Below are 21475 nucleotides of genomic sequence, written 5' to 3'. Positions count from 1 at the left end.
AGCACCTTGGGACAAATTACATGTGCTGTGTAGGGGTCATTTAAGTATTATGCTCCTTCTTTTGTCAACCCCCCCCCCCCAAAAAAAAAATAGTAAAACGTATTGAATTAGCAAGATTCAGCAGAAGAGAGTTCAATGAATCAGATGGGGGACTCTGCAACAAAATTAACATAGTCTTAACACAGTTATAAGAAACAGCCAATCTGTCTATAAATGCTTACTTTCAGAGTTGTCGTCTTCATGAGGAGGATCATCTTCTTGTACAGGTACACTAATATCTTGGAAATCTTCCCTCCGCTCGGTAAAGCATTCACATTCTAAACATCTAGTCCTTAGTAAAAGCTGACCTTGAAACAACTGTTCCATCAAATCCAGCCCAGAAATGTCTGCAGGCATATTGAAAGAGGGAGTAATATTCATTAATTCATGACAATATTAATGTATTCATGAGTTACAAACCACAATCAAGACTGAATACATTACTTATTCAAGGTGAGGCAGAGTTACAAAACATTTTCCAGAAAGGAGTATGGAAACAAAAAAAGAAGTTATGTAGTCATCATAATGTTCCATCTAAGTAGTTGTACTTCATTTGTCTTCAACCTGTGGGTTTCGGATCCGACACGGCAGCATTTTCCAAACTCCCAGATCCTTCCCTTACCTATAATGCACCCTGTCTCCTTCCTCCCTTCATATTGAGTTTGCTGCTAATCACCTAACACATACCCGACAAGACCCCATCCTTAATGACAGCCTGAAAAAAAACTAATTTCCAGGCTGACCATGAGCACTTCTAGAGTAGTCGTACTCGTAAATGGTCAGTACCAAAGAGACAATGTCAGGGGAAGGAGGTGGGGGAGGTTAAACACAAATGAAGTACAACTACTTAGATGGAACGTTATGGTGAGTACATAATTTCTTTATCTGAAGTAGTTGACTTCATTTGATCTTCAACCTGTGGGACAGAGTCCCCTCAGATCCTCAGAGGAGCCAAAAACTTAAGACCACGCAGGACAGCCCCTACTCCAGCCTGGGACCTTAACTTTGTATTGGAAAAACTCACTCTACCTCCATTTGAGCCAGCTGCAAATGCAGAGCTGAAATTCCTTTCTTGGAAAACAGCCTTCCTTTTAGCTATCACTTCAGCAAGAAGGGTGTTTGAATTATAAGACCCTCATGGCAGTGGAGCCTTTCATCATTTTTCATGCGGACAGGGAGTGCCTCAGGACCAATCCCTCCATCATGCCCAAGGTGGTATCCAGTGTGGCCCTTAATCAGTCCATTCATTTGCCAACCCTCTTTTCTAATCCACAGAACAAAGGGGAGCGAATACTGCACTCTTTAGATGTGCACAGACAACTTAGATTTTATTTGGACAGGACTAAACCTCTCAGGAAATCTGAACAACTGCTGGTTGCATTTGCTGCAGGGGGAGAGGGGAAGGCCATTTCAAAGCAAACTATTTCTAAATGGATAGGACATTGCATTCATTATCATATAAGCACCATGAAAAACCTACCCCACAGGGGATTAGACCACATTCAAGCAGGGCTGCATCTACCTCTACAGCATTTCTCAGAGGTGTCCCTGCCAGGGACCTCCTAGAAGCTGCTACCTGGTGTTCTGTACATACCTTCACCAAGCATTACCATTTGCCAAATTTCTCTAAATCCAGAGCTGGCTTTGTCACTGCAGTCTTGTAGGGCCTTATAGCTGGTCCTAATGCTATATCAAAGTTCTTCCTCCCATCCTTAGCTTTGGGAATCTACCCAAATGTGATGACTGCAACAGTGAAACACAAAGAACATAGTACAGTTGTGTACACTTACCATAAATGTAGATGTTCAAGTGTATTCACTGTTGCAGTCCTAGTTACCCTCCCTCCAGCCTCTACTTCTATTGGCTATATCTCTATTCTTGCTTACTATGTTTAAAGCTTTTTGGTGTATTTGCTTTTTTGTTGGAGGTGTAACATTGTATATAGAACTGCTTCCCATTATGGGGGCACCTGACATCTGGGGCTAGAAAAACTGATGTAATGGCGTCGGCTGCATGCTTTATACCCCTGACTACCTGTCGTCATGGAAGATGAGACAGCAACCAATGCAGGACCCAAGACTTTGTTAATCAGGCCAACTGAGGGCTACTGCAAGCAGATAACCCTAATGTGATGACTGCAACAAGTTAAACACGAAGAACATCTCTATCTTTATGAAATATCATATATGGAGCCTTGTTAGAAAGAGCTTGAAGTTCTGACACACTCTTGGGTAGACGTAATGGCCACCAAAAAGGCAGTCTTCCAAGATAGATACTGTAAATCTACCAAAGTTGCCGGTTCACAAGGTGGGGAGACCAATGACTGGAGCACAAAGGTAAGGTTCCAGGGGGAGTGGGATCCTTAACTGGAGGTCTAAGTAGAAAGGTAACTTTAAGGAAAGGCTTGCAAAGTTTTGAAGAGGCTAAAGAAGACATGTTTTCCTCCAAGTGTAAATGAGAAATGGCAGCCAACTGAACTTACAACGTGGAGAAACTGACCCCTTGATGAAAAATTCCCACCAGAAACTCTAACACTGCAGACACTGGAGCTGTGAAAGGATCCACGGCATGCTGTGAGGCCCATATAGAAAAACGTTTCCATTTGCTATGATACACATTTCTTTTGGAAGACTTGTGAGCTGACACCAAAATAGCCTTAACCGGAGAAGATAAAACTACAGTTTTGTACCTACCATAAATGTAGATGTCCGATAGGTATGCATCTGCAGTCATCACATATGGGTTGTCCTGCCTCAGGCAGCCCTTCGGTCGGCCGGATTCCAAAGTCGGGGTCTGGCCTCGGCTGATGTCGCACTTTCCCCGACGTCAGAGCGTCTGGGGTATAAAAGCATCAGCCGACGCCATTTTCCTCAGTTTTTCTTGCCCCAGATGCCAGGTGCCCTCTAAGGAAGGCTAAAATTTGGAGAGATGCATTTTCAAAAACAAATCCAAACATGCACAGTAATATAAAAAACAAATACACCATAAAAGCTCCCCCCAGCTAGCTATAAGAGGGGTAAGTACCCAAGAAGCATACCACAGAGGGGAAGGAGGGAGGGTAAACCTGACTGCAGATGCATACCTATCGGACATCTACATTTATGGTAGGTACAAAACTGTACTATGTCCTTCAAGGATGCATCTGCAGTCATCACATATGGGTAGAATACCATAGCCAATCTGGGGGTGGAGGTACTAAGTAAAGGATGGTGTAGCTAAAATACCCTGCAGGACTGCCATAGCAAAGCCTGCTCTGGATCTGGAGTATAAAGGTAAATTGTAATGCTTGGCAAATGTATGCACGGAGCTCCATGTAGCAGCTTCTAAAATGTCCTTGGTAGCCACCCTCTTAGGAAGGCTGTGGAGGTGGCTGTGGCTCTCGTGGAATGAGGTCTAATGTTAGCTGGCACAGTTTTTCCATGAAAGGAGTAAAAAAACGAATGCAATTTCCTATCCATTTTGAAATTGTCTGTTTGGAAATTGCTTTTCCTTGTGCCCCAGCAGCATATGCTACAAACAGCTGGTCAGTCTTTCTGTAACTTTTAGTTCTGTCCAAGTAGTAGCGCAACTGTCTGAGTATGTCCAGGGTGTGCAGGAGTTTCTCCCCTTTATTTTGTGGTTGTGGGAAGAAAGTAGGCAAGTGAATAGCTTGGTTCAAAGATACCCTGGATACCACCTTTGGCATAAATGTAGGATTGGTTCTCAATGAAACTCTGTCCTGATGAAAAATAAGATATGGCTGTACTGCCATTAGAGCTTGTAACTCAGAAACTCTTCTTGCTGAGGTTATGGCCAGAAGGAAGGCAGTTTTCCAAGACAGAAACTGTAGATCTGCAGATGCTGCTGGTTCAAAGGGAGGAAGTGTTAGTTTTTCCAACACGAACTTAAGGTCCCAAGCAGGTAGAGGTGGTTTCCTTGGAGGATTGATGTTTTTGATTCCTCTTAGAAACTGTCTCAGGAGAGGATGAGAGAAGACAGGTGGATCAACATTGTATTTCTGCTGAAATTGCTGAGGCATGTATCTTAATGGAAGAGTAAGACAGGCCATTGTGGAACAATTCTGCCAAGTATTCCAGTATATGTGCCATGTTCATCACTGTCGCATCTAGGCCCTTTGTGTTCCAAGTTTGAAATCTTTTCCATTTTTCAGAATATGCCTTCCTTGTGGAAGGCCGGCGAGCTTCCATAATAATAGCCTTCACTCTCTGGGATAGCTTATCCTGAGGAGGAGTCATGGTATTTTCCAGGCAGTTAGCTGCAAGGTTTTCAGGTTGGAATGCAGAGTCTTGAAATTGTGCTGTGTCAGTAGAAGTGGCCATAGGGGGAGAGGCCACGGTTTCGTCTGTGACATGCTCTTTAACAGTGGGTACCAGTGCTGTCTTGGTCAGTTTAGAGCTATCAGAATCACTCTGGGCTGCTCTGTTCTGATCTTCAGTAAGACCTTGGTAATTAATGGGAGAGGTGGAAAAGCATACACTGTTAGAGCTTTCCAGCTGAAAGAGAGAGCGTCCACTTTCCATGCTTGTGGGTGGTATGTCCTTGAGCAGAATTTCTTCAGTTGATGATTCTGGGGGGAGGCGAACAGATCTATTTCCGGCCTTCCCCATGACTGTGTTATGAGCAAGATGATGTCTGGGTGCAGCATCCATTCGTGTGCATCCATGGTATTTCATTCCCTCCAGTAGAGCTCTTTTGAGTGTGTACCTTTAACCCATAGTGGGCGTGGCTTCAGCATTTAAAAATTTAAGTTATCACCTTAAATTTTTAACAAATACCCATTGACAGAGGTCATATATCAATATAATTGTGTTTGCTATCGTGTATGCTTCAAGATAATACCTTGTATGTAACATGGTTTTGGAATTATTAATGCAAATATGATCAGGCAATATTTGACGCCTAGAGGAGCAGTAGGATATAACTGCAGAAACGCCTGGAGACGTCACTCGGCTGTAATCTGCCAGTATGTTGTCTTTCCCTGGCACGAACTGGGACTGCAGCTGTATATTGAGTTTCCAGGAAAGTTCCCATAGATTCATTGCCAGTCTGCAAAGAGGGTAGGAATGGGTGCCTCCTTGCTTGTTTATGTACCACATAACTGTGGTGTTGTCTGTCCTTATGAGTAGGTTGCCTTGATGAAGAAAAGGTTTGAAGGCCTCGATTGCGCGCATCACTGCCAGCATTTCCTTTTGGTTTATGTGCATTCGCAGCTCTCTTTGTGACCATAGCCCTTGGATACATCTGCCCTCCATGTGTGCTCCCCAACCTTGGTCTGAAGCGTCCGTAGTGATGGTTTGGTTGGCTCTTGGCTTGCTGAAGGGCAACCCACTGTTCGACTGGCAGGCTTGAGCCCACCACAGAAATTCCCCTTTGAAGGCATGGAATGAGTGGGATCAAAGTCTCTAAACTGTGACTGTGCTGAGTCCATAAACTCCTTAGGTACCATTGTAATTTTCTCATATGCAGCCTTGCTTGTGGAATCAGAAGAATGCAAGATGCCATGTAACCCAGGGCCTGCAGGATTTTCCTTGCAGTCAGCTGAGTTTGTCTTGTCAGATTCTTGAAGTAATCCGGTAGTTGTTTTTGTTTTTCTTCTGTGAGAAAGGCCATTTGGGTGGTTGTGTCTAGATCCGCACCCAGAAAAGTTATTCTTTGGGATGGAACAAGTCTTGATTTGTGGATGTTGACTGTATATCCCAAGGCCCGCAGTAGGTGGATAGCATAATCCAAGTCCTTTAACAAAGTTTGCTTGCTGTCCGCTTGTATAAGGCAGTCGTCCAGATATGGGTAAATCTGAATCCCCTGAAGTCTGCATTGTGCAATTACTGATGCCAGGCATTTCGTGAATACTCTAGGCACAGTAGATAAGCCAAAGGGCAATGCTGAGAATTGATAATGCTCTGACCCTGCAAGAAATCTGAGGCGTCTTCTGCAACTCTGTCTGATAGGGACATGCAGGTATGCCTCCTTGAGGTCTAGATTCACCAGCCAAGACCCCTTGCCCAGCATGGGAAGGAGTTGCTGTAGAGTCAGCATTTTGAATTTTGGCACAATGAGGTAAGTATTCAGTGCGGACAAGTCGAGAATAGGCCTCCATTGATTTTCTTTTCTTGGAACAAGGAATAATCTGGAGTAAAATCCTTGGCCTTGTTCTGAAAGAGGTACCTTTTCTATAGCTTTCATTTGTATTAAGTTTGAAATTTGTTTCAAAGCCTCTGCCCTCTGATTTGGTGGCAGGTCTGGCATGCCTTTTCTTTTTGGCAATGTGTGGAAATGGAACCTGTATCCTTTGTCTATTATTTGCAGTGTCCATGTGTCCCTTGTAATGCTGTGCCAATTGTTTGAAAATAAAGAAAGCTTTCCGCCCAAAGGTGCTCCTAACTGAGCCCTGGTCGGCGGAGTCAACACAAAGTCATTGATTCTGTCCTGGTGTAGCAGTTGTAGTTCCTGCACTACCTCTCTGGTTGGGAGGCTGCCATTGACGGCCTCTGTAGGAGCCTCTAGCTTGCCCTCTACCTCTGGCACGCCTATTCCTGCCTCTCTGAGATCTGTCTGAGTCCGGAAAGGACCAATTCTTAGTAGGCCAATTTCTGCTGAATCTCGGTGGTTGGACTTGCAGAAAATCTTTGACTGTTTGCACAGATTTTGCCTTTTCTTCAAATTTCTTTAAGACCTCTTGAGCCGTGGAACCAAATAATTTTTGCTTTTCCATAGGAGCATCCAAAAGCTTAGCTTTAACATGGTCTGGCAGAGATTGTTCCTTCAGCCAGGCATGCCTACGTATGACTGCACCTGTCATAGCTGACCTACATGAAGCTTCCAATGCATCATAACCACACTGCAAGAAATGGTTACTAACCTGCTGGGAGTTATGTACCAGATCCTGAAGGGATTTGTGATCAAGGGGTTCAGAAGAAGACAGTTTCTTATGCAATTCATCTAACAAATACTCTTGGTACTGTATCATATGAAATTGACAATTTAATGCCCTCATGGAAAGAGTTGCAGAAGTATACACTTTTTACCCCATCTCTAAAGCTCTGGACTCCCATTCAGAGGGTAGAGGATTTCTAGCAGTGGCAGCTGCAACCCCTTTTGGGCCCTGGGAAATAGTTTCTGGATCAGCAGAGTGGGCCTTGTACAGGTGCAAATGTGAGTCCGGGACCCTGTAGTACCTATCAGGCTTGGCCGGAGCCGGAGGGAGAGAGTCAGGGGTTGTACTAGCATCAGAGTACACATCATCAATGACATTCAAAACTGGAGGTATAGCTAAAGGCCTATGCTGAGGTAAATGTAAAAAGGTCCTTAATCTCTTTCTAGAATCAGAGAATTCCTGACCCTGCCATTGGAAATGTTCTCTCATAGAGTGTAATGTCTCCCCCCCCCCAAAGGAAAACTCTTCAGGAGGGGAGGCCGAGGGAATAGATTCTTCAGCATCAGAATCCTCGTAGGCCGAATAAGCTTCCTCCTGGTGGTCTGACAGAGTAGAGCCATCAGAGGACTCATCTGAGGAGTGAGGGTCAGAGGGCTCAACCCTGGGCCTTTTGTCTGGAGGTGGTTGCGAGCCCCTGTCCGGATGAGGTTGAGAACCTCTAATTAAGGAGATAAGATCCTCAGCTAAGCTAAGAATCTGTGAGCCAGTAGAGGGTCTCTGAGAGGTAACCTTGGGAGGCAAAGCTTTAGAAAGTTTAGCAGCTTTAGCCCTAGAGAAAGCCTTAATGGACATGGATGCATGAGGTCTGGCTGCACCACGTGCAGGAGTAGATTTGTCTAAAGGAATGGTGTTGGAAGGTTCCTGGACACCAGTTTCAGTAGGTAATTCAATAACCGACTCGGCCGGGGCCTCAGGGGCCGAGGTAGTCGGTTGTGCGGTTTCGGTAATCGGAAGTACCAAGGACTAAGTTTCAGCCGAGACCGAGACACTCGCGGTAGGCCTGACCGTGGTTTCAGACGAAACCACGGCCCGCGTGTGTCGGTCCTTGTCCTTCCGTTTCTTAACTAAATGCGAAGTCGGAGTCTCCGACGGCATCTTGTAAGCAAAACTAGCCCCAAAGAATTCCTCTGCAAACTCCGACCGACATCTAACAGTTCGTCGGTAGAAGGAAGCACAGGCTGAACAGGCCGAGACGTCGTGGTCTGGGCCTAGGCAGGGGAAGCAGTAAGAGTGGAACTCCTTATGAGGTATTTGTTTCCCACAAGTTAAACAATTATTAACTTTATCTGACATCGATTGAGGCAAGAAAGAGTTCCCCAACGGGGTACTTAGCTTTTTCGAAGTCTTCGGTAGCTGAATCACAGGAGCTGGCCGACCGGCACTTGCGAACTGCTTCTGCTTCGGGCACCACGCGGCAAGAAAGACTGGGGAAAATGGCGTCGGCTGATGCTTTTATACCCCAGACGCTCTGACGTCGGGGAAAGTGCGACATCAGCCGAGGCCAGACCCAGACTTAGGAATCCAGCCGACCGAAGGGCTGCCTGAGGCAGGACAACCCATATGTGATGACTGCAGATGCATCCTTGAAGGACATCCAGGAGTTCTAAATCATGGGAACTGCAGCAGCCAAGCAGTAAGTTTCACTGTCCAGGTCTGGATGAGGAATCCCTGAGGGATAAGAGATGAGATCTGGAACTGAATCCAACGTCCATGGTGGAGCTAGCAGACAAGACAATAGAGAGGGGAAATAAACTTGGCAAGGCCAGAATGGGGCGATGAGGATCACAGTGCTCCCCAACCTGCAAGCTTTCTGAAGAAACTTTGATATGAGGGGTAATGGAGGATAAGCATAAAGAAGTCCTGGAGGCCAAGCATGAATTAGTGAGTCTCTGGGGGCTTCCCCTTGAGTGGGGTTCAGAGCAAAGAACTCGCTGCAAGGATGACCCCCACTTTTGAAAGATCTGTTTCACTACTGAAGGATTCACAGACCACTCGTAAGGCATCGGGATAGATCTGCTGAGCCTGTCTGGTAGAATGTTGGACTGTTACGGAATGTGCATAACCACCAGAAAATGACCAGTGGAGAACGCCCATTCCCTCACTCTCATGGCTTCGTGACATAGGGGATAAGATCTGGTTCCCCCTTGTTTGTTGATATACCAGACCACTGACATATTGTCTGTCAGAATTGCGATAGTTCCTAGAAGAAGATGAGCATGAAAGGCCTGCAATGCTAGAACTGCCCTCATCTCCAGGACATTGATATGCAAATTGGTCTCGGATGGGGACCATGTGCCTTGGACTGTCCTTCCAGAGCAATGCCCCCCCCCCCCTCAGCTGAGAAGTGTCCGTGGTCACTGTGGCTTTCAGAAGAGCCGGAAGAAAAGGACATCCCTTCAGCAGGTCCGGGGACTGAATCCACCACCAAACACAGTCTCTGCACACTCTGGAGATTCGAATGGGGTGAGACAGAGGTAAATCTAACAGGGACCACTGTACCATGAGAGTCCACTGGAGAATTTGCATATGAAGGCATGCTAAAGGTAACAGGTTGATCGTGGCCGCTATAGACCCCAATGCTCTTAGAACTGCTTCGGCTGTCGAAACCTAGACTTGAAGGACATACAGGAAGTGCATCTTCAAACTGCGTATCCTGTCTGGGGTGAGGAATACTTTCATTTGAACAGTGTTCAACCGAGCCCCAATGAAGTCTAGAATCTGAACAGGGGCCAGTGAAGATTTGTTTTGGTTGATGGTGATGCCCAGTTTGTTTGCTAGATGAAAAAAGCAGTCCCTGGACTGACAAAGTAGATGCTTGGAAGGGGCAGCAAAGAGCCAATCATCCAGGTAAGGAACGATTAATACCCTGAAGCCTCAGGTGAGCCGCTATTACTGCCATCACCTTGGTAAACATCTTGGGAGCTGTGGTGAGAACAGAGGGAAGGGCTCTGAACTGAAAAGGATTGGCTCCTAGCAAGAAGCAGAGGAATCTCCAAGAACCCCTGTCCATCTTGATGTGAAAGTACACATCCTGGAGGTCTATCGAGCACATCCAATCGTTCACCTGCAGATAAGGCAGGATGGATAGAAGAGTGACCATCCGAATTTAGTTTTGGCTACTGACAAGTTCAAGGTGGACAGATCCAGGATAGGTTTGAGGTCTCCCAATTTCTTCGGCACAAAAAAGAACCTGGAGAAAATGTCTGATCTGGATTGGTCGGGGGGAAAAGGTTGGATGACCCGTTTGCTTAGCAGCTTTTATATTTCTAGTGCTGCTTCCTCCCTTTGCGTGGGTGGAATGTCTCTGAGGTGTTTCTTTGGTTGTGGCGGTTCTTGAACAGGATGAAATATCCTCTGGATATAATTTGCAACACCCAGCTATCTCTTGTAACGGACTCCCATGTCATTGGGTGCAGCGACAGGTGACCTTGGACTGCCTCCAGAGACTAGCAGTTGGGCAACCCTCTAGGGCTACAGCATGGGTTTCTCTGAGAAGGTTTCTCAGAAACCAAAGTTTCTAGGACCCAGTCTGCCTCTAGGGCGGCGTCTGTTGTAACCCCCTCTGCCTCTGAGGGAAGGTGAGTCCCGACTGTCCCGGGAAAACGCCTGAGACTTCCAGAATCACATCTTCTTCGTCCCCAGACGATTCCTGGAAAAGGATCTTTGAGGGGAGGAGAAGCGGATTCCGACGGCAGACAGTGTCTTCCTGATTTCCCCAAAAGGGAAGAACCATCGGAAAGGGCATTTGTGAATGACTCCTTAAAGGGTTTCCGAGAATTGACAAAGCCAGAGCAAGGTATGGCGCCTGATGGCAACGACTGTCCTGGCAACCCTTGCGGCTCCCTCTGTAGTGTGGGAGAGTAGGCATATGGACACATTCAAAACTGCTTCAAGAGTGGCCATTTACACAGAGAACAACTTTGTCCTCTGCAGACATGGACTCGGGGATCGACTCAGCAACTTCCTTGACCAAGTCTTGCTGTAATCGAATGATGTGTGCCACGTAGTTCAGCACCCTTACTGAGAAGGCCACTGAAGCATACACCTGCTTCCCAAAATGGTCCATCTCCCTTGATTCCAATCAGGAGGGTGAACCATGGAGTTCTCCCGCGCAACCTCCTTCTTGGTGGTGGCTGCCACAACCATAGCATCCACTGGGGACCCCTTATTCCAGCACGTCCTGTCCGATGGGGTCCATGGTGTCTGGTTCCTTCCATGCCTTAGATGTTATAAGGTCCACTAAAGGATCCACAGGAGGGGACCAACCTCCAGAACACTGACTCGTCAGATGTCAGTTTTGGGGCAGACCACACCTCCCCTCTGGTGGAGAAGTTCCATGATGTCTCCAATGAAGACATCCTCAGGGGGTGACCTTGGGGAACCTTCCCCCTCCTACAAGTCAGTGTCTTCTGTGAGGGACTCTGGCGGAGAGTCCAAGTGCCTCATTTTACATGTCCGTTTGCAAGGGACCTCCTCAGTGGGACTCTTTGGAGAGGACTCGCAAACTTCCTGTTCCCGTGGGGGAGCTTCCTGAGACAGCAAAATGGTCGGGACTGCACCCAAAGCTGAGGGGGTCTGGACGGAGTCGGAGGATGAGATGGTCAAGGGTTTCAAAACCAAGAGAACCTTCTCCACCACGTCAAAGGCTGAAGGGCAACGAACACCCTGGGAGATGGCGCTGGGGGCTGTCCCCCTCTGACCAGACAGGGGAGTCAGGGCAGAGGCTCTAGCAGCCAAGATGCCGAGAGGGATACTGCGCTACAAAATGCTCAGAGCCAACAGCACCCCCTTGGATCTGACCCTGAGACTACAGATCCGAACCAGTCGGATTCGATACACTCAAGGTAACGGCCGGCGTAGAGGTACATGGAACAGTCTGCACCAACCCCTTGACCCTGAGGGTCCTCGGATCCAAGCACTCAGAAACAGGAGGAGTTATAGGTGAAAAGAAAGGCTGCGAGTTCCCCCCTCCAGAGGGAGATGGTGCAGGCAAGACACTCATCTGGATTTGGGTGCGGATAAATCTCTGCATCATCTTGTCCATCTCTGCTTCACTCAAGCTCCAGGTCAAGCGAGAAGAAGAAGATGCCACTGAAACAGGTCTGGAAAGCCGGTGGGGAGAGGACCTAACTGCAGACCAGATAGGGGTTTCCTCTGGCTCAGAGGAGAATCTAGGATATTGTAGCTGACGAGACCCAGGCCTCATTGGAGGCCTCACTTTCGGTGGCGGACCTGCCTGACCAGAGCGGTCGGGGGACCGCTTTTGTGGCTTGGCCTTCTCTCCCTCCCCGGATCTCTTGGTGGGAGTTTGAATCCCAGAGGGCAGGGAGGAGGAAGAAGATGCAGCTGCTGCTGTTCCCCCAAAGGGAGATGAAAGTACTACAGTCCCTGAGGAGGGAAGTACACCTTTTAGAATTAGTTTGTCCCTCCTGTCCTTCAGTGCTCTGGGGTTGAACCCAGGACAGATAGGACAGGAGGTCAGAAGGTGCGCTGCTCCCAAACACAGCACACACTGTGTGGCCATCCACTAGGGAAAGCTTATGGCCACACACTGTGCATTTTCTAAAACCTGATTTAGGGGCTTCTGAGATCCCTAAACACACACAGAGACACACACACACAGAGACACACACACACAGAGACACACACACACAGAGACACACACACACACACACACACACACACACACACACACACACACACACACACAGACACACCCGCGATAGAAAAGACAGAAAAGAAGCTGAAAGAAAAACTTTTTTTTTTTTGACCGGCTGTCACGGGGAGGTAAAGAAAGAAAATGAGAAGTTATGTACCTACCATAACGTTCCATGTTAGTTGTCTTCTCTCGCCTTCTTTCTTGCTTGATGGGTTCGGAGCCGATCCTCGGCTCCGAATCGGCACTTTGCTAAGCTCGAGAGTCACTTTTACCAGCTCGAGGCAGCCCCATATCCCATGATGCAAGGCGGTAAGTACCCAGATCTCGTTTGGTACCTATAGGCAACAACACCTAGCACAAAAAACCTTCCTAGAAGGAAAGAAAGGCAAAACGCCTAAAGGATGGGCTATAAAAAAGGCCAGAACTAGCTGGTCTTAAGAAGCAATCTTCCAGATAGGGAGAAAAAGGTCTGTCCAGGCCAGGGGGCAGGAGGGAGGGTCGCAAGAAAGAAGGCGAGAGAAGACAACGAACATGGAATGTTACGGTAGGTACATAACTTCTCAATGTTAAGTTGTCAATCTCGCCTTCATTCTTGCTTGATGGGACCGCGTCCCTAGCACCTCTATCCTGGGTGGCTCAATGGAACAGACTCTTGAGAACTGTAGAGCCAAAACTGGCTCTATCCCTGGAGGCCAAATCCAATTTGTAATGAGAAACAAAGGTATGAGGAGTGGCCCAAGTGGCTGCTGCACAAATAGTGTCTAATGGAAGTCTAGCCTGAAAAGCTGTGGAAGTGGCTAAGCTTCTGGTTGAATGCACTTTTGGTTTTGAGCACAGCTGTTTTCCCCTGAGCTGATAGATTTCGGAGATGGTGGAAGAAAGCCATCTAGATAAGGTCACTTTGGAGACAGGAAGGCCTTTCTTATTTTCAGCATAAGAAAGAAAGAGCTGATCGGATTTCCTGAATTATTTTGTTCTGTCCAAATAATATCTGAGTTGGCAGTGAACATCAAGATAATGTAATTTTTGTTCCGATCTGTTTGAGTAATTAGGGAAAAATACAGGGAGATCAATAGATTGGTTCAAATTAGTTTTCGAGGCCACCTTAGGCAAAAAGGTTGGATTAGTTCTCAAGGATACCCTGTCCTTGTGGAAGACCAAATAAGGGGGACGAACAGAGAGAGCATGAAGTTCTGACACTCTCCTGGCCGAGGTAATAGCAACAAGGAAGAGTGTTTTCCATGAAAGAAACTTCAGGGAACAGGAAACAGCTGGCTCGAGGGGAATAAGAATCAAGGATGTCAGCACTAGATTTAGGTCCCATTGAGGAGGCCGACTCCTGACAGGAGGTTTAAGGAGGAAAATTCCTTTTAGAAAAGCTCTACAAAGCCTGTGGGACATAATGTTGTGATCTGCGAACCCGACATGAAAGTTCGAGATAGCAGCCAATTGAACTTTGACCGTGGAAGATGAAGAGCCCGAGTGAAAGATTTCCGCTAAGAAATCCAAAACAGCATGAACAGGGGCAGTAAAGGGATCTATATTTTTTGATTTTGCCCAACAAGAGAAGCGTTTCCACTTGCTGGTATAAATCCTTCTAGTAGAGGATTTAAGGGAAGCCACTATGATATCCCTAACCGGGTTAGAGATCATAGGAAGCCTGGCTAAGGAAGGAAGTGGAGCAACCAAGCTGTGAGGTTGAGAGAAGGAATAGACTGATGCAGCTGACCCGATTGGTGAATCAGAAGGTCCGGCACCGGGTCCAGATGCCACGGCTGCACCAAAAGGTGACGATGGAGGAACGGAAACCAAATTTGTCGAGGCCAATAGGGGGCAATGAGAATCATTTTGGCTCTCAAAACGGTGGCTTTCTGGAGTACTTGTGGAATCAACGGAAAGGGAGGAAAGGCATAAAGAAGTCCCTGGGGCCAATCCTGGGTAAGAGCGTCTCTGGGGGGGTGGCCTGGAAGTGGGAAGAGAGAAAAGAAGTCTGGGCATTTGCTGTTTTGGGGGGTAGCAAAAAGATCGCAACATGGGCGGCCCCATTCTAGAAAAATCTCCTCCACTATAGATTGTTTGAGAGACCACTCGTGAGGCATGAGAATAGCTCTGCTCAATCTGTCCGCTAAAAAGTTGGTTTTCCCAGGGATATGCGTTGCTACCAGAAACCGATGAGAGGAGATCGCCCATTGCCAAAGTCTGAGAGCTTCTCGACACAAGGGGTAGGACTTGGTTCCGCCCTGTTTGTTGATATACCATACTACAGACATGTTGTCTGTGTGAAATGCAATTGTTCCCAAGGGAAGAAAGTCGTTGAGGGCTTGCAACGTTAAAAGCACTGCTCTCATCTCTAGGACATTTATGTGCAGGTGGTATTCGAACGGTTGCCACGTCCCATGAACCATCCTGCCCTGATAATGACCCCCCCACCCGATCAGGGAGGCATCCGTAGTGACTGTGGCTACCGGGGCCGGGGATACAAAGGGTCTGCCCTGATGAATCTGGGGAGAAGAAATCCACCAGGATAGATGATTTTTGCAAACTTGTGTCACCAGGATTTGGTGACGCATGGGAAGTTGTTGGTAAGACCACTGGGTGAACAACATCCATTGAAGAAGACGCATGTAGAAGCGGGCCAAGGGAAGAAGGGTAATGGCCGCTGCCATGAGGCCCAACACCTTCAGAACCATTCTTGGCTTGCACCATTTTGCTGGCAAGGATGAACCGCACGTGACTTTGGATATCTGAGATTCTTTGGTCTGTGAGAGTTGCTGACATCCGAACAGTGTTTAAGTTTGCGCCTATGAAAGTAATAGACTGGCAGGGCAATAAGGAGGATTTTTCGTAGTTGATCAAAATTCCTAATTGAGTGCAGAGATTTAGGGTGTAATCCCTGGCTTGGAGAAGTTGATGCCTGGTGGTGGCTGAAAGGAGCCAGTCGTCGAGATACGGAAACACCTGGAATCCTTGACGTCTCAGGTGAGCCGTGACCACTGCCATTCATTTGGTGAACACTCTGGGGGCTGTAGTGAGACCAAAGGGCAGGGCTCTGAATTGAAAATGACTGGACCCCAGCTGAAAGCGGAGAAACCTTCTGGAGTGTCTGTGAATTTTTATGTGATAGTACGCATCCTGAAGGTCTATTGAGCACATCCAGTTGTCCTTGCCCAGGAAGGGCAAAATTGATTGAAGTGTGACCATTCGAAATCTTGTCTTTCTCACAGACTTGTTGAGTCTGCTGAGATCCAATATTGGTCTCCAGTCTCCCATCTTTTTGGGGACCAAAAAGAACCTTGAGTAGATTCCAGGCTCTGAATGGTCTGTTGTAACTGGCTGAATGGCCCTTTTTTGTAGAAGCTTTGATACTTCTAACTTTGCTATTTCCTTTAGACCGGGTGGCACATCTGGAAGGGAATTTTTGTGAGTGAAGGGACTTTCCTCGAAAGGAATTTTGTAACCCTCGGATATGATCGACTGTACCCATCTGTCTTGTGAGAGGGAACGCCAGGCTTCTGGGTACAGCGATAGTCTTCCCCTGACTGCCTCCAAGGATGGACAGTCGGGCAACATCTCAGGGATGCTGGAAGGGCTTGTCAGAGAGAGGCTCTCTTCTTCCCTGGTTTTGTGGACCCCCTCTGCCTCTAGAGCGGCGTCTGTTATTATTACCCCCTCTGCCTCTAGGGGTAAATTGACCACGTGTGTCTGGCGTGACTCCTTGGGATTTATGGAACCACATTTTTCCGCCCTTCTGACCTTTGGGGTAAGGTATAGAGGGGGTAGAAAAACGGACACCTACGGCAGAAAGAGTCTTGCCGTCCTGCTCACACCTGGTCAATGTATCCTTCACTTGAGGGCCAAACAATGCTGACCCATCAAAGGGAGAATTCGCGAAGGACGCCTTAAAGGGATCTGCAAAATTACAGAGCCGCATCCAGGATTGACGTCTGAGAGCCACTCCTGTACCTGCGGCTCTACTCGCTCCATCTGCTGCATACGAAATCAGCCGCATGGAGGAGTTAGCTATAGAATTAAGGATTCCTAGCTGAGAAGCAATCTTTTCTTGAGCCCCTGGAGCTGTAGGATCCTGTACTACTTCACTTAGTTCTTTAAGGATGTCCCTTTGGAGTCTGGTGAAGTGACAAATAGTTCAGCGAACGCATGGTAAAGGTCGCTGAAGAGAACATCCGCTTACCATACCTGTCCATGGTCCTAGAATCCTTATTAGGAGGATGGACTGGTACGGAAGGATCTGCAAGTTCCTTCTTAGTGGCGGCCGCCACCACCATGGCATCAACAGGGACACCTTTTGTAAGGAATTGCTTTTCAGAAGGGGCTGTAATAAATTTAGATGGCCTCCTAGGAACTGGCTCTACAGAATCAGGAGCAGCCCAAGCCTTCCAAGCAATAACCTCCATAAGGGGGTCGAAAGGTGGAGACACCCAGGAGGTGGAGGGTCGAGATCCAAATGCCTCTAGGTATACCGACTCATCCTCGGAGGGATTTATGGAGGGCCAGTTTCCCCTCTGTTTTAGGAGTTCCAGGATGTCTGAAAAGGAGACATCCTCAGAGGGGGATCTTGGGGACCCCTCCGACTCATCTAAGTCGGTATCTGAAGTGGTAGACTCAGAGGAGTCCAGGTGTTTCCTCTTACAAGTCCTCTTGCGCGGAGGATCTCCTGACTGGTCAGGAGAATCCTCGGAAGAGGGGGTTCTTCCCAGTGGGGAAACCTGAGGCGGTGGATCTCTAGGTCCGGGAGCAAGAGAGTGGGAAGAGATATCGACAGGCACTGTAGAGGGAGGAGCTAAGGGAATAGACTGCTGACTGAGCCCGGTGGCCAGCACACTCTTCATCACCTCGAAGGCTCCCCTCCCAGGGAGATCAGAGAGAACCCGTTCCGAAGAAACTGGGACTCCCGGGCCCACCGAAAGGGAAGGCTTCGAGGCAGATGTCGGAGCCGAGCTCACCAAGGCCGAAGCTCCAAGGGGAAGAGTGGGGTCGGACAAGGGTCCGATGCCACTCACCCCCTCGGAAGAGACCAGGGAAGCCCGACCACCGAATCCCTCCAAGGAAGGTCTCGAGGAGGAGATAAGAGTAGATGCTGAAGGTGCAGAAGGAGGGGGTATCTGCCCCTCAGCCATAGCAGTAACTATTCCCGTAGACTTCAGCTCCAAACTCTGTTGTAGAGTCGAAGGAGGAACTTGATGGGGGTGTGGACTAATAGTAGTCTGTTGAGACGGACTATGAGGCATCTGGGCCAGTGCCTGTGATTTTAATAATCTGCTTACCACCCTCTCAAAATCATGGTCTGATAACCTGGAAGACCTAGATGATCGGCTCCGATGGCTCCGTTCCGAAAGAAGAGGTGAGGCCGGAGCCGACAGAATCGGTTCCAAAGAGGGGGACCTGGACTTCTTCCTCGAAGGAACCATTGGAGCCGAAAAACCCACTGATCCAGTCGGAGCCGATAACTTCGCCCGAGAAGATCTAGATGCATCGGCTCCAGCCGGAGCCGATGCAGGCATCGAAATAGCGGTGTCGGTGCCGGTCTGCGCCGACACCGAAGCCTGGGCCACATGGTGGTTGGAGCCAGTCGGAACTGACACCAAAGTGACCATAGTAGTATCGGCACCGATAGCCATCGCTGCTGAGGATTTAGCCAAGGTCGGATCGGCTCCAGCCGGAGCCGATCTCGACTCCGACAAAGTCGGAGCCAAGGCCGAAGGCTTAGGTACAGAAGCCTGGGCCTTAGTCTTGGAAGGCTTTCCCGGAGCCGATTTGGCCGGGGAGCCCTCCGGTTTAAGGAGTCCCCTTAAAATGAGCTTGTTTCTCCTTTCCTGCAGGACTCTCTGGCTAAAAGAGTGACATATTGCACAGGAGTCCTGCAGGTGGAGAGGTCCCAGGCAGTATAAACAAGAAGTGTGACTGTCTGTCAGAGACATCTTCTGACAGCACGAGTCACACTTCTTAAAGCCTGAGACCCTCTGCTCTTTGGACATTGTGGATACACAAGCAGTACACACACAGTCCCAAATCAGACAATTAAAATTAAAGGAGAACTAGTAAAAACCTTACACACACACACACCCTGACAGGGGGGGGGGGGATGGGAGGGAAAGAAGGCCTGACTAAAAAAATGAAGGAGGAAGAATAAAGTTAGTCAAAAAGGGGCTTACAATTAACTAAAAATGAAAGATTTTTAAGAAAAAATAATTTTTACCTGATAGGGGCTAAAAGCAGTTTAAATATAAACACTTACCAGGAGCTGGTAAAAGGAAGACCTCATCAGCGAAGTGGCAAACGAGATCTGGGTACTTACCGCCTTGCATCATGGGATATGGGGCTGCCTCGAGCTGGTAAAAGTGACTCTCGAGCTTAGCAAAGTGCCGAGTCGGAGACGAGGATCGGCTCCGAACCCATCAAGCAAGAATGAAGGCGAGATTGACAACTTAACATTAGAGATTATCACAAAATTTTACTCAAAAAGACCCAACTAATGCTAAGAGCTCGGACCACGCTTGTTGCTTCACTAGCGGCAAATGAGATCTGAAGGGAGGAAGGACACAGAGGGCATTATGGGCAGGAGGAGGAGCCGGAAGGTCGGATCAGAAGCTGGAAAATGCATCCACGTCGGATCCAATTCAGATCCGAAACCCACAGGTTGAAGATCAAATGAAGTCAACTACTTCAAATAAAGAAGTTATGTACTCACCATAACGTTCCATCTGAGTAGCTGTACTTCATTTGGCTTCAACCCCCCCCCCTCCTTCCCCCGACCTTGACTCTTTGGTAATGACCATTTACGATTTTGACTACTCCAGAATTGCTCATGGTCAATCTAAGAATTAGTTTTTTTTTTTCAGGCTGTCAGTAAGGATGGGGTCTTATTGGGTTGGGTATGTGTTAGGTGATTAGCAGCAAACTCGATCTGAAAGGAGTAATCATTGCTACAGGAATCAAACAAATGCAGGAGTCTTAATCAAAGGCCACTCAGTTTCTCTACCAGAGCTTTTCAGCACTTTGCAGAGATTTAATTGTTGAGACACAACAGTTAATTTAGTGGGAAAGTCTTCAAAAAAATAAAAATTGCAGGCTCCCCTATGTTCTTTTCCTTGAGTCCTATGAAAGAGGAGGAGATATTACACCACAAATGCTCCTAGGGACGAGTATAGAAAAAGTACAGTTTTGTACCTACCATAAATGTAGATGTCCGAGAGGTATGCATCTGCAGTCCTAACAAATGGGTTGTCCTGCCTCAGGCAGCCCTTCGGTCGGCCGGATTCCAAAGTTTGGGTCTGGCCTCGGCTGATGTCGCACTTCACCCGACGTCATAGCTGCTGTCAATTGGGTATAAAGGCATCAGCCGACGCCATTTTCCTCAGTGTTTCTTGCCCCAGATGCCAGGTGCCCTCTAGGAAGGCTAAATTTGGATAAATGCAAATGATTCCAAACAGTAGAGAGCAACACAAATAAACAAGTATATACATATATACAAACAAATACACCATAATAGATTCCCCCAGCTAGCTAAAGTTGGGCAATTACCCTAGGAATACCACAGAGGGGAAGGAGGGTGGGTAATCCTGACTGCAGATGCATACCTCTCGGACATCTACATTTATGGTAGGTACAAAACTGTACTATGTCCTTCAAGGATGCATCTGCAGTCCTAACAAATGGGTAGAATACCATAGCCAAACTGGGGGAGGAGGCACCAATATGATTATGGTGTAGCTAAGATCCCTTGCAAAACAGCAGTTGCAAAACCTTCCCGGGATCTGGAATATAAAGGTAGATTATAATGCTTGGCAAATGTATGCACGGAGCTCCAAGTAGCAGCCTCTAAAATGTCTTTGGTAGCCACTCCTCGTAAGAAAGCTGTAGTAGTGGCTGTAGCCCTTGTGGAGTGAGGTCTGATGTTTTCTGGAGTTGTCTTTCCATGAAAAGAGTAACAAAATCTAATGCAATTTCCTATCCATTTTGAGATTGTTTTGAAATTGCTTTTCCTTCCAATCCTGTTGCATATGCTACTAGAAGCTGGTCAGTTTTTCTATTGTTCTTGGTTCTGTCCAGATAGTAGCGCAATTGCCTGTGCACATCCAAGGTATGCAGCAGTCTTTCCCCCCTGTTCTGTGGGTTGGGGAAGAATGTTGGTAGGTGGATTGCTTGGTTCAATGATACCCTGGAGACCACCTTTGGCATAAAAGAAGGATTAGTTCTCAAGGACACTCTATCCTGATGGAAGATAAGGAAGGGCTGTACTGCCATTAAAGCCTGTAATTCAGAAACCCTTCTTGCTGAAGTGATTGCAAGCAGGAAAGCAGTTTTCCAAGATAAGAACTGTAATTCTGCTGTTGCTGCTGGTTCAAAAGGGGGAAGTGTTAACTTCTCCAGCACAAAGTTAAGATCCCATGTAGGCAAAGGTGGCTTCCTTGGAGGCTTTACATTTTTAATTCCTCTCAGAAACTGCCTGAGTAGAGGATGAGAGAAGACTGGAGGATCCATGTTGTATTCTGCTGAAATTGCTGATGCATGAATCTTAATGGAGGAGTAAGACAGGCCAGTGTGGAAAAGTTCTGCTAAATATTCCATGATGTTAGCTATGTTTGCTAATGATACATCTTCTCCTTTTGCTGTACTCCAAATGAGGTATCTTTTCCATTTGGCTGAATAAGTTTTCCTTGTGGAGGGTCTGCGAGCCTCCAGGATAATGTCTTTAACCCTCTGAGATAAAACTGGGTTATTTTGTTTTATGTAATATTCCAAGCAGCTAGCTGCAGAGTTTTCAAGTTTGGATGTAGTATCTTGAAGTTGTTATGTGTTAGCAGTAAAGGAACTAGAGGCAG

At 47.4% G+C, this 21475-nt stretch overlaps 1 protein-coding gene across 1 annotated transcript in view; it reads right to left on the bottom strand.

Annotated features, from left to right (window-relative positions):
- USP1 (ubiquitin specific peptidase 1) overlaps positions 1-21475 on the bottom strand; it is a 1001653-nt gene that overhangs the window by 432331 nt on the left and 547847 nt on the right. The window contains exon 6 of the mRNA XM_044086802.1: positions 222-386. Within this exon, the coding sequence (XP_043942737.1) occupies positions 222-386 (165 nt within the window). The remainder of the gene's footprint in view (positions 1-221; positions 387-21475) is intronic.

The sequence above is a fragment of the Protopterus annectens genome, chromosome 10.part0 (genome assembly GCF_019279795.1).
Source record: "Protopterus annectens isolate FY-2018-M chromosome 10.part0, PAN1.0, whole genome shotgun sequence".
NCBI classification, from domain to species: Eukaryota; Metazoa; Chordata; order Ceratodontiformes; family Protopteridae; genus Protopterus; species Protopterus annectens.
This window is presented reverse-complemented; position numbering and strand designations above follow the sequence as displayed.